The following is a 17,672-nucleotide window of genomic DNA, read 5'->3' as shown; positions in this document are numbered from 1 at the left end:
CATATACATACATATACAGAAAAAAAGGAAGCATTTTTTAAAAATGTGAATTTAGTTATTAAAATTGAGTCTATGGGAGATGGCCCGTACAGCCAGTTCCATACAAACATTTTGGATCCAGTGAAGTTACTGAGACATTTCTAATGTGTACTTAGATTGTAAGCTCTACGGGCAGGGACCACCTTCCTACTGTGTCTCATACCACATGGCACTTATTCCCTGTGCATTTATATATATTTATTGTATTTATTTTTTATAACACTTATCCTCCCTATGTGTAATTTTGTATTTTGTAAGCTTGTACAGCGCTGCGTACCCTTGTGGTGCTTTATAAATAAAGTTATACATACATACATACATACCTTATTAGACCATATATATTAATTATTTCAACTAGATCAGTGCTGTCCAACTTCTACGGTGCCGAGGGCCGGAATTTCTCTAGCGTACATGGAGGAGGGCCGCTAATGGAAGCCAGTTTTGACCACTCCCCTTTTTGAAACCACACCCACTTCAAACCATACCTATTTTATCACAATGGTGGTAGCACAGCAAAATCCCAAATGCTTGGTCCTTACTGTGGGGATAACAACCATCATTCATATGTGAAAGAATTATGTCATATTAAGATATACATATATAATTCCATATGCCTCCTCCTCCCCTGTGGATAGCAGAGCAACCCCCAGTACATAATTACACACCTTAGGGACCATCCAACTGCTAACTCCCACAACAAACCCCTGCCAGGTTCACCTCCCACAAGCAGCATAGGGCAAGCAGAGTATGGCACACACAGGCAGCACTCTGCCTGTCCTACCCTGCCTGTGTGTGCCATACTCTGCCTGCCCTACCCTGCCTGTGTGTGCCATACTCTGCCTGCCCTACCCTGACTGTGTGTGCCATACTCTGCCTGCCCTACCCTGCCTGTGTGTGCCATACTCTGCCTGCCCTACCCTGACTGTGTGTGCCATACTCTGCCTGCCCTACCCTGACTGTGTGTGCCATACTCTGCCTGCCCTACCCTTCCTGTGTGTGCCATACCCTCCCTGACCTATGCTGGATGTATGTGCCATACTCTGCCTACAGTACCTATGTCTGAGGTGTGAAGAAGTGAACAATGGGGGTGATTACAGCCTGAGCCTGAGGTGTGAACACTGCAGGGGTAGAACAATGCAGGTATTAAAAGGTGTGAAAACACAGGGGATTACATTTTTAAACAATACAGAGGGATTACAGCCTGAATCTAAGGTGAGAACCATGCAGGGGGCCAGTTAATCTCAGTACAGATAATATTTAAAGCTTACTCAAAGGTAAGTCATCAAAGCAGCCAGACAGGTGGGGGGCCACACAGAGGGGGGTCGCCAGTTGGACAGCACTGAACTAGATGGAATCTGTGCTGCCACAATTGAACAAGGGTAAATGAGTCAGGCCCACCAGTGTAGATCATGACATGCCTGTGGATACCTACACAAAAACTGAGTGTTGATTGCAGCAGCATTTTGGTTGCCATTAAACCCAGTACTAAGGGGAATTGTTTGACGCATCAAAGTGCCGAATAAACCAAGAAACAAGTGTCTGTGCTCAGTCTCCCTTAGGGCTCTGGCACACGGGGGAGATTAGTCGCCCGCGATTAACTCCCTGTTCGCGGGCGACTAATCTCCCCGAGTTGCCTACCCCTGCCATCCCACCGGCGAACATGTAAGTCGCCGGCGGGATGGCAGACGCGGCGGCGCGATTTCGCGCAAATCGCCGAAAAAGACTCGCGAGATTTCCGGAAATCGCCCCGCCGCGTCTGCCATCCCGCCGGCGACTTACATGTTCGCCGGTGGGATGGCAGGGGTAGGCAACTCAGGGAGATTAGTCGCCCGCGAACAGGGAGTTAATCGCGTGCGACTAATCTCCCCCGTGTGCCAGAGCCCTAACAATGCTCAACTTAATGTTTGTTTATATGAGACATATTTGTTAATGGGTAAAAACAGAGTTGTACCAAAGAACCGTATACCATGGAGGCACAGGATGTTCACCCTTTGATAAAGATGCTCCCAAGCAGGACCAGAACTAGGGGTAGGCAGAAGAGGCACCTGCCTAGGACGCAACGGTGGATACCTTTTTTTTCACCTACCACTGGTTTTAGACCCTATCCTCCCACTGCAGGGGCCCCCGTAACCCCGCCACCCTGTGCTTGCTTGCGCATGTGCCAGTGCACACACATGTGTGGGGTTGGGGATATCGGTGGGCGGGCCATGCCAACCAGGTTGCCTAGGGCGCCTGGACGGCTTGGCCCGGCACTGCTCCCTAAGGCTATAGCCATATTGAGCTGATTCTTAGCCTACCTGCAGACACACATTTGCTAATAATTGCTAATTAGCCATGCAGGATGTGGATTCAATATGTGGCCAGTATTAAAATGTTAAGGTAACAACCCTAGCAGAGGCCTGCAGATAGACTGATAACTACCCCCATGCCTTCTTTAGAAACTGGCTAGTGAAGCTGGCTAGTGAAGCAGTGGCTCTGGGCAGCAGTCTGGGGTGGGTCTGCATTATTATATAAGCACTTGCCAGCTGTTAGAAACCAACAGCTGGAAGATACTGCACCATTCAGGGCCATATTTATAATGCTTTGTAAAATATTTTACACATTATAAACAGGATAATTTCTGGCATCAAAAGTGGTTTATAATGCTGTGTAAGAAGAGGCGATGTTCAATGACAACCACTATGTGGAATTTTTTAAACAAATGCCTACTTGTATTGACATAGTAGATACACCATTATGTATGTATAGATATGATTGATTTTAGCTTGCATACAATGATGCTAAAGTGAGAATATTTAGTTATTTCAGTGTCATTTTTTACACACCTATATAAATATACCTTTTAGTGTGTCTTGGCTAACCAGATGTACTGTACATGTTTAGAAAGCTAAGGATGTTAAAGTCTTGACATTGCCTTTATTATATACTCCTTCTTAAAATACCCCTGATTGATTTAATATCATGGTAAATCCATTTCTTAGTGGTGCTGTAATAAATTCTGCCTGGGACTCAGCTTGCTTAACTCTTCTGCTGCCAGGACAGGGTTATGCACAATTGTACCTGTACAATCTGCCTTCTAGCTAAAGCTCACTGCATGTGAAGAAAAGATTTTAAACAAAGATACATTTTAGGGCTGCACTTCCCTGTGATGCATTCCTTTACATGTGCCTGAGTATGGGTACATTAGGAAGAATAAGATGCTTTTGTTTCTGTGATTCCCTGCAGTGGAACACAGAGGATCTTAATGCAGGGAAGCGCAGAAGCAACTGCTTGTGAGTACGAGCCCTAAATAATATACACATATAATGCATTATGGAGTAGTGTCAATGCATATGAGCAAAGTATATATCAAAAGCAGACAATCAGGCCAGAACTGGCAATCTGTGGGTTCTGGCAAATGCCAGAGGGGCTGATGTAAGATGTCATAGACTAGTCCTGTCCAACTAGCAGCACGCCCCCCCCTTGTGTGTCCCCTCACCTGTCTGGCTACTGTGGTTGCTTACCTTTGTGTAAGCTTTTAATGGTATCAGTACTGAGATTAACTGCTCCCCACATTGTTCGCACCTCTGATTCAGGCTGTAAGACCTTGTATTGTTCATACCTATAAGACCTCAGACTCAGATACACACCTCAGTGAAACTGTAGGTGCAGTACCTGCATTGTGTCACTTTACATAGTACTTTTCATGTTGGAGAGGTCATGATAGGTCTCCCTCCCTACCTGCCCTGCTCTACCTTGCTGGTGTGTGTCATACTCTGCCTGCCCTATGCTTCCTGTGTGTGCCATACTCTGCCTGCCCTATGCTGCCCGTGTGTGCCATACTCTGCCTGCCCTATGCTGCCTTTGTGTGCCATACTCTGCCTACCCTACCCTGCCTGGGTGTGCCATACTCTGCCTGCCCTATGCTGCCTTGGTGTGCCATACTCTGCCTGCCCTACCCTGCCTGTGTGTGCCATACTCTGGCTGCCCTACCCTGCCTGTGTGTGCCATACTCTGCCTGCCCTATGCTGTTTGTATGTGCCATACTCTGCCTTCCCTATGTTGCCTTTGTGTGCCATACTCTGCCTGCCCTACCCTGCCTGTGTGTGCCATACTCTGCCTGCCCTATGCTGCATGTGTGCCATACTCTGCCTGCCCTATGCTGCATGTGTGCCATACTCTGCCTGCCCTATGCTGCCTGTGTGCCATACTCTGCCTGCCCTATGCTGCCTGTGTGTGCCATACTCTGCCTACCCTACCCTGCCTGGGTGTGCCATACTCTGCCTGCCCTATGCTGCCTTGGTGTGCCATACTCTGCCTGCCCTACCCTGCCTGTGTGTGCCATACTCTGGCTGCCCTACCCTGCCTGTGTGTGCCATACTCTGCCTGCCCTATGCTGCTTGTATGTGCCATACTCTGCCTGCCCTATGCTGCCTGTGTGTGCCATACTCTGCCTGCCCTATGCTGCCTGTGTGTGCCATACTCTGCCTGCCCTATGCTGCCTGTGTGTGCCATACTCTGCCTATGTGTGTAAGGATAACCTGAAATTAGCCTTGCTGGTCAGAAAGAAAGCTGAAGCACATACAAGGACACAATAGTGCATAGATATTATTATAATTTGTATATTTGGCATGTCACAGTCTTCTTCATATGGAATATGTTAGGTCATGACTCTTTAATCATTTGACTGAGCCTGCGGATCTATTATTTTGATATCCCAGTTTCCATGTGGGGATATCCTTAAAATCTGCCCTCTAAATCGCACTTGAGGAGTGGATTTTGCCACCCCTGATCTAGTTGATTAGCTGTAAAATCCAGTCTTCTTAGGTCACACAGGCTAGGATTTAAGGATAACCTGAATTGCACACAGATGGATTATTTACAGGCTCAGCCATTTTTGATTGACCCATCTGTAGCAAGCAGGAATAACTCTTAATGGAGGCCTGTTTGGTGACCTTTGAGGCCTGGGCTTATGTAGCAAGGTTTAGGTTAATTGACAGGGCACAAAGACTTAGAGCTCCTTTAAGCGGTCACTGCAGCTGAAAGCAGATTTTGTTGTCAGCCTGATTTTCAAGAGCTAAGCATTTGCTATCCTGAAAATTAGACCACTCTAGTCTCGTTTTTGGCCCTTATAAATCATGCTCTTTATTTCTTATGGTTTGTGTTGTGAAACACTGAAGGCAGGGAACCAAAGCTGCTGGCCTCCCTTATATAAAAACAGTTCCACCAAAATAAAAAGCCAACAAAAAGTGAAAATCTTTTTCTGCCTTTCTTCTCAGCACTTTTACTTCCAGCTTGGAGGGTTTTTAAGCTCAGATATATATTAAGGTATTAGCATTAAGGTTGCATGTGTGTGGATGTGTAGCACAGCACAGACAGACTCCTCTCATATTAGGATACTGCATAGGGAAATACACGAACATAAAAGTCCGGATTTTCTATGGAATATCAGCAGCATCCCTGTTAGTGCGCATTGATGTGGGGGCAGAAGTAAGCCGATTGGCATTTTCTCACCTGGTGTGACATAGCCCTTAGGCTAATGGCAGATGGGTCTTTTTTATGTATGTATGCTGGTATATAAAAACCTCTTTTAACCCTAAAACCCTTTCAGAATCCCAAAATATTATCCCTAGTATAAATGGTGGAAAGGAGTGCACACGTCTGACTGTACAGTGTTATGGTTAGTAGCTAAATGCAGGGATAGAAGGGATGGCGTGTGAGTAAGTATAAGAGGGGAAAAGCTGCATTGAAAGGCAAGTAGGTTCAACTTACAGAAAATCAGTACTCACACACTTAATTTTTATTGAGGCTTTTAGTGACTTGGTTCCCATTGCCTGTTCATGTTAGAAATACTGCTGTAGTGTGTCAGCAGTTTGCAGCCAATGCATTTGCTAAATGTGTACCTGACCTATTCTTCCCAGACTGGTGGGAAACAAGCATTGGCTCTGCTCATTGTGCATTGCATTTCACTATACCTTTCAATTTCTCTGCTTTTAGGGCCAGACTCCGTGATGCAGTTGGTGATCTTGATTCTGGTGCTGTCTTTAGCTTTATCATTTTAATAGCACAGGCTTGTTTTAAGGTGTCTTGAAGGGACCTTACTTATAGATGTTACAAACAATACAGGTGGTGGGTGGCTTTTATAGTTCCATAAACAAAGACTGTTACCAAGTCAGAGAGATGTTAATTTAAGGATAACCTGAAATTATCCTTGGTAAGGTATTGCTCGGTAAGGTCAGGTAGACAGTTTACCATTTTGCGGCAATTTCCCAGATGGGACAAATGTTTTATTGGTTCTACATATATTATTTTGCTTTGGTGGAAGAAGGTTGTATCATTACCGCCTATGTGCTTTAAGGGGCTTCAGTGACCCAGATCTGATTGTCCTTAGCCCAGTGGCCTTCCACTCCCACTCTACTGATCCCGGCAAAGTAAATATAAGGAACACAAGTTTGGGGGGGCAAGATTGGACAGGTGGGGGGGGCCCCATGGGCCCGGACATCCCAGTTCAAAGCTGTGCTTTAACAATTATTCTCAGGCAATGTATTAGAAATACACCCAACATTTTCTGTTTAAATGAAATCTGTATGGATCTAGAAAAGGCATAGGATAAATCTGCATAGGAACAAGGCTCTATAAGAATAACCCAGGGAACTGTTCTTTCTTAATGGCCAGTACTTGCAACTTTGCCTCTATTAATAAGTGCTGAGCTGGATGCTGCTTTTGCAGTGTAAGGTAGTAAAGATGTTGGAGAGAAATTGCTCATTTGTCTTTGTGTTCTCTCAATGGGTTATATAGCAGTTATACTGGACTTTATCTGAACATCTAGCTGACAGATTATGTTCTAACATTTCTTCTGCCCAATAGAGAAGTTCATTTACATAATTAGGTGCTAAATTGCTCCAGTGCATTTGCTCCAAGCAGTCTACTACTAGTTAAAAATTGAAAGTTAAGTGCTGATTGGTTTCTATGGGCAACTGCACTGGTGCAATTTAGCCCATGTCTTTGTAAATCAGCTCCAATAAGTATATTGCCCTGTGTTTGTGACTGTTTACTCCTTCTTTGCTGTGTGTTTAAATTAGATTATTTTAAAGCTGGCCATGCATGCGCTGATTTGATCATGCACTTTGGGCGATGCTGCTGACAATCTTGGCATGTATATCAACTCAGGGGTCAGTCATCTGGCGTTTTCCTGGTATCCTGGTGGGCCAGTCCGACACTGTATGCATTACCTATTGCAACCCTATCTGCATCTGCATTACCTGTCTGCACTTATCTACCCAAATAGCTGGAGATTGGGAAACTGATCACATACAGACATAGAACAAGATAATGTTTTCAGACAGCACCGCCATTGCTATGCATGCAGCCTCCCATACAATTGGGCCAACACCCCGTGTGGCCTCTGCCTGACCCCTCTGCTACTAATGGAACAAATAAACACTTATTCTCTATATGGAATTTCTTTCTGTTAACAAGCCATTATATTTAATGCCATGCTTTCATTCCTAATCTCTGCATAAGCAGATCTACCACGAGGATTGCTTTTATCCTGATCTATCAATTATCCCAGGAAATCACAATATTACTTTATTTATATCAGGTCCATATGTTGACTGATAGCCAGAAGTCTGCATTTTATGTATTATACCTGAATGTGATGTAGGATCACAAACAACTTTGGTCCTTTGTAGCCAGTAAAGTCTCTTCAATCATCCTACAAACCCACCCTACTAACCACTGCCTTTTTGACCTAACTTATTCTTTTCTAAAGGTTCAGTTTATCCAACAAGATCATACATTGTACTCATGTACTAACACAGGTTAACATATACCCTGTTCCAGTACCAAGCCATACCAAGCATCAGCTATTTACTTTGGTCAGTCTAATGCAGTGAATGTCCTGATATGGGTTAGTGCACCGGGCAAAGGTCTGTTCATATTAATAGAGATCAAAAACATATGTCCATGGAACTAGTTTCAACTTCTAATCTCATCCTTAATAAGGACTGACAAGCCATTTTCTAGCTGATATAGAAAGTCATATTTTGTATAAATATTTAATTTTTTTGTTTAATTATTTGCATTTCTCTATTGCCTCCTTCGAGCTTTCAAATGGGTTTCCCCCCCAAAAAATTGTTCTATGAGGCTACAATATTATTGTTATATAATTAATTTATTACTTATTTTTGTATCATTCTTCCAGTCTGGTTGCTAGGGTAAATTGGAACCTAGCAATCAGATAACTGCTGATATTCCACATTATTTTGATTGGTGCTCTAAGATCAGCTAGAACATATGAACAAGGATTATGACACTGCACAAAGGAGTTTTGGTTCTCTTGATGGACGGTTTTGAGAACCAATTGGACACCTAGGGGGTGGGGTCGTTGTTTTTAAATTGTTACACCGTTTACTTTGTTTTTTACACTTGATAAAGGGCGTTACTTAGCCCGAAACATGTCGTGTGATGTGGTTTGCAATAAAAGCATTTTTTAGCAGAGATTCTGCCTATGGTGCTCTCCTCTGTACTTTGATGCATGTAGCCCACTCCCTAAGCTAAAAAGGATATATAATTTATATAATTTTGCACACTGGGTGACTGCTTGCTAAAATAAGCAACATGGGAAACTACATGGGCAATTTCTGATGCAAGGATTTTCACTTTTGTAGAGTTGTTATATGGGCTTTCTTTCTCCATTTAAAGGTATCTTAGCCTATAAAACTTATTTGTTACTTCTATTTATTTTCCATGCAGAGATACCACGCTGCTCTGGATGTAACGAGCACATTCTGGACAAATTTATCCTGAAGGTTCTAGACCGTCACTGGCACAGCGCCTGCTTAAAATGCTGTGAGTGTCAGGTACCTCTGGCTGAGCGCTGCTTCTACCGTGCTGGAAATGTATACTGCAAAGAAGACTTCTTCAAGTAAGTACTGACTACAGCTCAGATGGAAAACTACCCTGCTGTCCGCTATTGCCCTAGAAAATGTAAACGTGGTAACATAATGACAAATTTGTTGGTAATAAGATGTCTGCATTTTTAAAGGAGACATATCGGATAAATGGGAAAAAAAGGTAATTTTGTAGGCAATTATGAATAATATATGATGCTGGTTTCCCTTTGGGCTAAACATTAATCCTATCTGTAACAATGGCCCCTTTATTGGAGCTCCCTATAGATCCTCTCACTTCTCTGTCCAGTGTGAAATGAAGAGTGGGCGTGTCCTAACGGTCCCTGCCTGAAGCACAGTAGGAGGGGGAGAGCCAATCACAGCCCTGCACTCACACAAGCAAAGACAGGCTTCAGTTCCCTATCAGGTCAGCCTAGCTGCTGATTGGTTCCTATCCCACAGTGCAGGGTACGGAGGGCCGCCGGCTCCCCAGCTCATCCAGAGAATTCAGCCAGCAGGAAGTGGAACAGATGGGCGGGGCTAGTGGGGTTTTTGTGGAATTTCTCAATAAATAAGTCAGAAACACAACTTTTTTAAGCACAATCCTTATATATCTAGAGGAGTATAATTCACTGGTACATTCATAATTTTTATAGGATATGTCTCCATTAAAGCTGTTATACTCAGATACGAACGTGTGCATTAAAAAAAAAATGTAAACAAGTGATTTAAATGTGATTTGGAGTTCTGTAGAGAAGACTAATTACTAACCAAAAAATGATGTATTCATTCATTTAAAACTGTAGTAGTCATTTGTTTTAGCAATTAAAGCAATAGATGTCATGCCTTTTTATTTTCCATTCATTTTATTTGTGTTTCCTGCCTGCTGTGTTGGATAGCTCACTGAAGTGCACATATGTGATATCCTAATCCCTGTGTCATCTTAGATTTGAGGCTTTTCTAAGTACCTAGAGCAGAAAATATGTGGAACCAGCTCTAACAGAAAGATGCTTGAGCTTAGCAATTACTGAGAAAAAGCTGCTTTTGGTTTTACTTTGTTTTAACTCACAGCTGAACTGTTTCTTGGTTTAGAAAATGCTAAATATTTGGGGGGTGACAGAACAAGGACTGATCAGTGCTCTTTTCCTGGTGTTATAGAACTAGTAACTCATCCTTTGCATTCATTTTCATAAATGGGTAAATAAATGGGTCACAAGTTTATAATCATAAAATTGCTAGTCCACCAAATCAAGCCAAGATGCGCCCCATATAGTGCTCCTAACTATTTACCTTTGGTCATATTTTCATATATAGGCTCACCTCTCCATGCCTTGTTGCATAATCTTGAGCAAAGCGTCTCCTGAACCATGTACTTTTTAAGCACAACAAGTCCAAAATTAATTTTAAAAACACAAGGCCACCATTAAAGGAACAGTAACACCAACAAATGAAAGTGTATAAAATTAACTAAAATATAATGTGCTGCTGCCCTGCACTGGTAAAAGTTGTGTGTTTACTTCAGAAAGTCTACTATAATTTATATAAATGAGCTGCTATGTAGCCATGGAGGCAGCCATTCAAAGGAGAAAAGGCACAGGCACATAGCAGATAACAGACAAAACACTATTGTATTCTACAGAACTTATCTGTTATCTGCTATGTAACCTGTGCCTTTTCTCCTTTTTTCCAGCTTGAATGGCTGCCCCCGGGGCTACACAGCAGCTTATTATATAAATTATAGTAGTGTTACTGTAGCAAACACACCAGTTTTACCAGTGCAGGGCAACAGTGCATTATATTTTTATTACTTTAAAACTCTTTCATTTTTTGGTGTTACTGTTCCTTTAAAGAGGTTTTTTGATTGCCAGACTCAAGGGCTTTTTGAATGTGAAATAAAAGAGGTGCAATTTTGCACCACCTTAGTACACTTTCAATTGCATGCTGGGCACAATTAAATGACCCCTGTAAAAGATGTAAGCAAATGAAACTTTTTGTGAAAAAAGATCCATGTAAATGGGCAGATCTTTGTCTGATCTGGCTGGTTGAGCAAATTTGGCTGGTCTGAGCATTAGATCACGGGAGGGCCCATGCTGAACCATTAGGTGCAGAGAACATCAGTGAACTAATGTGGTAATTTACACCTGCCAAATAAAGTCTGATCAGATATACAACTGGAACTCAATTATTTTGCTTTCTTGAATGTGATAATAGGCTCTATATTTAGTGTAAAGAGATAAAGACTCTCAATTCTGACTTTTGAACCTTGGGAAACTTTAAGTGGCCATGGAAACTCAATGGAGCCATGTGTCTGCCTGTATCTGAAATCTGGCGTTCCTACCCCTGCCCCCCATTTTTTATGGAGTACAATCGACATTACTTCATGCGATTGAATGATATTTGTATTCATCTAGTGAATTGTAACGCTGCTTGATTGGAAGTTCTTCTTGCATACCTAAAGTCAATAAAAATGTAATTCACATAAAAGGTCTTGTGCTGCTGGTACATAGTTATGGAAGATTTTATAGCACAGAAAAAATGAGGCAACATGGCAACAAGTGATCCTCTGCATCTCTCCCCACCCCCCTCTGATGCAAAAGGATTTTTTATTATAGTTGTATTATATATATATATATATATAAGAATATATTTAAATATAAGCATTCATTCATTTATATATGGTTCTATTTTATTATTAGAGTACTATTTCATATGTTTTACCTTGTGTTTAGAAAGATACTGAGTGTGCCCACATCCCTTTCCATAAGGTTGTATGAATAGTGCTACAGCACAGCTGTCCGACCTGTGTCCCTCCAGCAGTTGTGATGCGCAGCTACAAACACTGTATTTCACACAGTATTAATTCTTATTAGTGACACCCCTAGCCTCTGATACAGAAGCATGTAGATTCCTATTTTAACATTTAAGTCTTAGTTGTTTTTTTTTATCCTAGTCCTAGATTGGGATTTTGCCCCCATGAAAGAACTGCTCTAACTTCCTTGTACTTTAAATTAGATCTTAAAATTCAGACAACTTTTGGTTATCACAGTATTTCCAAGGATAAATCTTACATAGTTTGAATTGCACTGTCAAGGCTACACTGATGCTCATTAAACTTGCAATGCCAATGTGTCTAAAATATCCAAGCAAGGCGTGACATCCAGCTATCTGTGGCTCTTCAGCCTTACAGGGCTGTGATTAGAGGTCACAGTGACCATCAGTGAGGGAGGAGCACACGGGGAGCCGTAAGCATGAAATATTCTGTGTCATAAGGCACATCTGAGCGTGGCCTGGGCTCTGTTCTTAGCATTGGGAGTTTTACCATTTGCTGCTTTTGTATATAGGTGAGAGGGCAGAACACCCCCTGAATGCTTCACTATAGATATATTCTTCAAATTAACATAACATTCAATGTACTGCTTTGTAAGAATACATCACAGGGTGAACTAATGCAGCTTTGTGTACAATAGAGGAGCAGACATTTATCAACTTTATTATAGCTGTCAGGTCAGTTTGTTAGTCTTTCTTGACTAAATAAGAACAAAAACTTGAAATGGCTTAAATTAGCAATACTAGCTGATCACAATCCCCCTAGCCTTGCACTTATTCCTTTACCGCACACCCTTTATCCCCATAACAGGTGTAGTTAGGAATAACTATATGCATTTCAGCAAACAGGTCACATAGTGGCATCTCTTGGGGATTTCTTGCCACTTACTAGCCTGACTTCTGGTTAATGCTATTTACTGGCATGTGTTTTAGCTGGAGTAAAACATGAAGGACATTAAAGAAATATATGTTAATGTAGGCAAATAAAAGTGATGGGCATGTGCAGGGATTAACCCAGTTAAATAAAATGTACAATAAAAGGAGGCAGTAATCAAGGATATATGGGGCAGAGAGCAAAAGAAGCAAAGCTTTCAGGCTGCCTCAAACTCTCATACAGAATGTGTGTGTGTGTGTTACACCCTGAAGCTCAAGGAATTGTAAGCTCTTTAGGGCAGGGACCCAACTACTACCTAGCACTTAAACATATATTTTTATATGACCTAGCACAGTGACAGGGGAGGGAAATAACAAAGTAGATGGATATTTTAGTTGTGTGTGCAAGATTACCCTTACCCAGATTCGCATAAGAATTCTTTGTGGAAATATTTAGGTTAAAATCGGTCATCTTTGTACCAGGGAAGAAAGCTTAGCTGAGTCTTGAAGCAGAATGTAAAACCACGTACCAAGCACACTGACTGAACATAGTTCTGCTATATCGCTGCAGAGAATACATGCTTTATTGCATTTAACTGGCTGTGCTTATAATGATAGCTCAGTTGTTTTAATAAAAGACATGGGCAGATTTTTCAGCTATTAGGTGCCAGTTCCCAGTATGACAAGTGAATTTGGCATATACATAATAGGGCAACTTCTTCTTCATTGTTTCTTTTTTAAGAATTATTTACAATACACTTATCTGAAAGTATTTTTGGTGGGCTATAATTGTCTTTTTTTTCTTAAATGACATTTACAAAGGAAGGTTGATTTCCCTTTTAAACATGGTATATGAATGTGTGTTAATTTAAATGGAAGCAATTCAAGGGCAGCTCACCACAAAATTTTGGGGCATTTTGTCAACGATAGGTAATTTCTACTTAATAGTAATTATAGCCACCAGTCTTCTTGAATGAGGAATTTCTAACCACTGCCAGTACAAACCGAGATTAAATAGACTAAAAATAATTGTCAGAATTGTTAATTCCCTCATAGGGTTTGCATTGGGATTAATGATTCGAGTGGGTGTCAGTGCTCAGTGCTGCTTCACAATGTGCTAAGTACTAACACTGAGCCTCCCAAATGAATTCACAGTAATCAAAAGCATACAGCATTCAGCATTGCTACATGTTTCCAGGTCTGGACTGAGACCTAAAATAGGCCCTGCCATTTCAAGTACACAATGGCCCACCAACCCAATAAATTGTGATTGTCTATGGCATCTTACAGCAGCCCCTCTGGCATTTGCCAGAAACAACAGATTGTCAGTCTGGGCCTGATTATGTCAATTCATTAACACTTTCCTGATTGTTAGGATTTTTTTTTTCTAAAAATTTGGAAGTTTTGAAAATCAATTAATTTTGTCCTCAGGCCAAAGCTGTAAACTGTTTGATATAATGCTCTCATTTCTCTTAAGCTTTTCTTATGTCTGTTACAGGGCAACTGTTAGGGACTAAAGCTGTCACCATTACTGATAAATGCCATAAACTAATGTTTCAAACTATAACAGTTACTTGTTGGTGTCCTGGCTGCTACTGCAAAACCGTAAGAGGCAGGAAATTCATATTGGAATAAGCAAGGTACTTATTCTATGGCACTGCTGGGTGCATTAAAGGCAGAAGGATTTTATATTCCCAAGATAAGAACAGGTCAGTGTAAAAAGAAATAGTGGAAAGGGTTGGTTAGCTTGGCTGCTGTTTGTAGGATGGATGCAGCAGTCAAGTCAGGATATGATGAGCGAATGAATCAGATTAATGTCCTCATCTTGAAAGAGAAATGATCGAATTCTGGCAGTAATGCTCAGAATAAAGTGACAAGATTTGGCGTGGGATGGTTGAAATAAAGGACCAAGCAGATCAAGTAAAAGTCCTGGGGCATTGATTGTAAAATGGAGTTTATGCAAGGCAGTGAATGGGAGAATTAGGAGATTTGTGTTTCTTTTTAAGATAGCAAATGGCAAAAGAGAAAGTAATAAAAAAAGTCAGACATAGAATTAGCGTATACCCAATGCAGAGGCTGTATATAAATGCATGCAATCAAGTCTGTGTGCCAGAGCGAGGCTTACGTCTCTGTATTGTATGGACTACTGCTATTATGTTTTAGCTTTTTTTTATTTCCATTGTGATTTGGGGGTATAAACATGATACATCCCTGGGAACTGTGTGGTGCTCAAACAAAAGAAAAATGCTCAGATTCTGTTATCATTTGCAGAAAATGATGGCACTAATTAGGAGAAGGGCACATTATGCACATCCTACTGCCATACACGCACCGATATTATCGTAAGAAGCCTTGTTTGATACGATATTTGGTGCATGTATGGCGGCTCAAAGAGGTGACCGATATCGCAAAAGGCTGCAGATAACGTTTGACTCGTCGATTGGCCAGATTAAAAGATTTTGATCGGGTATGATTGAAGGCCGCCCAAGCAAAATCTACGTTCAGGGCTAAATCGCCGGGTGGAGGTAGAATTTCTATTGTTTCTACCTCAATATCTGACAATTCATGTGACCAATGGTCAGGAAGATCAGAATTTCTATGTGTATGGCCACCTTAAGGGGCAGATTTATCAACATTGGATTTTTGTTGTCGTGGCTACTAAAATAGACAATGCCGATAATTTTACTGATAATCGTCTCTTCGTGTGTGTAAGCAGAGGAAATTCTTAGTACTGTCTATGGCAGGGTATTTTCTGGTGTTTAGTAGCCGTGAAAAAGTAGCTGCTACTAAGTAGCTCTGTGTGTCTTCACCCTTAGAGGTGTTCGAAACAAATAAACTCATTTCCATGACCGGTTAGTCATTTTTTAAAAGATACAAATTAAAAAAAGCACAAACAAATTAAAATGCAGGACGGAAACAAAAAGAACATGAAAACCTCTAATTTTTTTTAGGTTTTTACGTTTTCATACCCAAATCCCCGCAAAACCTTTAAAACCACATATTGTTACTATTTGCCTAGGAAAGCTCCCACTGACTTCTACATGACCTTGACAGTTTTTAGATGGTGTACTTTGCAGGTCTTTGACACATACAAAATGGTAAAAAAAAAAAACACATTTTTACATTAAAAAATACAGTTTGAGTGCAAAAAAACACAAATCGCAGAAGAAAAGAAATATGAACATTTGTAAACAGCCCCTGTAGACTTTGTTGCTAGGGAATGGATTCTGTCTGGAAGAAAAAACATTTGGAATCCCAATAATAATAATAAGAGAGGTGCCTGATAGAAATGATCTTGGATAAGTATTTAACATGGAATGTTTTGTTTTCTCTTTTCTGCCTCAGGTGTTTTGGCACCAAGTGCACGGCTTGCCAACAGGGTATCCCCCCAACTCAGGTGGTTCGCAAAGCGCAAGACTTTGTATATCATCTGCACTGCTTCTCCTGTATCATCTGCAGTAGGCAACTGGCAACAGGAGATGAGTTCTACCTCATGGAGGATGGCCGGCTAGTATGTAAAGAGGACTACGAGACTGCCAAACTGAATGGTGAGATAATCAGACGGAAACACAAGATTCAAATAGATAAGATTTCATTAAAACTCATATCTGCTCTTTTTTGTCTTATATTATTCAAGAATCAATAACACAAACCTAAATAATAAAAAAACATTGTTCATTTGGATTAGATCAAACATCATATATTCTAGCTATTTTAGCCCTGATGTTTGTCAGGTATTTGTTATTTGATGTGTATATGATGTGTTCCTACATCTTTAATACACAGACTCCTAGCTACTTAGTCTTTAGCCTATTGGGTTCATGGGTCCCCAGGTATTATATATTGATAGGTTGGGCCAGGGAGCTCTACAAATAAAGATGCATGCTTTCTAAAAATGCTTCAGATTTAGTTAACATTATGTACAATTGCACATAAGGCATTTTTTATGTTAATGCACTCAGGCCCGGATTTGTGGCGAGGCCACCAAGGCCCAGGCCTAGGGCGGCAGAAATTTAGGGGCCAGTCGAGGTGGGCGGACGGCCATAGGGGGCGACCTCGGGGTGCCCCAATCAGAAATCCGGCCCTGAATGCACTTAATCACAGCTTTTATTAACAGAAACTTCAGCTGGGTTCACTCTGACATTTCTCCAGTAATCATAAATAAAACAATAAAGAAACAATTATCTGCTTTCCTTATTTAGACGACTCCGAAGGAGGAGCCAAAAGACCTCGTACAACAATAACAGCCAAGCAGCTGGAGACATTAAAAAATGCCTACAAGAATTCTCCAAAACCGGCGAGGCATGTGAGGGAACAGCTTTCTTCGGAGACAGGACTAGACATGCGCGTAGTACAGGTATATACATCACAGCACAAACCATAGCAAAGTCGCCAAAGTCTTCTTCATAGTCCAAGACTAATTGCCCTAGCATTAGGGCTGTAGTTAATAGAAAGAAAAGCCACAGTGTGTGATCGCCACATTAACACATAAATTATTTCTAGCTAGTCTGAAACCCTATGGTAGTTGTTTGATTGCTAGAAACTTCTGTTACCCAACAACTTGATGCACCATTGGTTAATGGTTAATGTGAATTGTGTCATTTCCATTACACATATGCCAACCCAGTTGTGCGACACTGGTGTAACAGCTACTCAAGGCACGTTTTAAGTCCATCAGTATAAAGTTGCATCCCTTAAACTTCATATTGTGGAGACCAAAATTCCTCAACATTTGTTTAAGCCATCATAACTCTTGACAAAGTTTGCTTAGTTGTGTTTTCATTCAGTCACAATTTATTGTGTCAGGAAATATCTGTTGGGCCACCGAAACATTGTAACCAACAAATCAGGGGTGTAACAACATAGCACCAGGTCTCCTTGAAAAACAATCTTCGGAAGGGAATGGGAATGCAAATTTTCAAGCAATAGAGTGGATATAGAGGCCTCACAGTCTGGCCCCCTTTCCTTTTACCGGGACCCCCCATGACAGCAGGGTCTGCTTTCTCTATAGTTAAAAGGGTGGTTTACCTTTAAGTTAACTGAATATAAATGGATGTTTTT

At 41.3% G+C, this 17,672-nt stretch overlaps 1 protein-coding gene across 1 annotated transcript in view; it reads left to right on the top strand.

Annotated features, from left to right (window-relative positions):
• lhx4 (LIM homeobox 4) overlaps positions 1–17,672 on the top strand; it is a 37,398-nt gene that overhangs the window by 12,729 nt on the left and 6,997 nt on the right. The window contains exons 2-4 of the mRNA XM_002936963.5: positions 8,776–8,947; positions 15,957–16,159; positions 16,814–16,968. Of these exons, the coding sequence (XP_002937009.3) occupies positions 8,776–8,947; positions 15,957–16,159; positions 16,814–16,968 (530 nt within the window). The remainder of the gene's footprint in view (positions 1–8,775; positions 8,948–15,956; positions 16,160–16,813; positions 16,969–17,672) is intronic.

The sequence above is a fragment of the Xenopus tropicalis genome, chromosome 4 (genome assembly GCF_000004195.4).
Source record: "Xenopus tropicalis strain Nigerian chromosome 4, UCB_Xtro_10.0, whole genome shotgun sequence".
Lineage (NCBI taxonomy): Eukaryota > Metazoa > Chordata > Amphibia > Anura > Pipidae > Xenopus > Xenopus tropicalis.
This window is presented reverse-complemented; position numbering and strand designations above follow the sequence as displayed.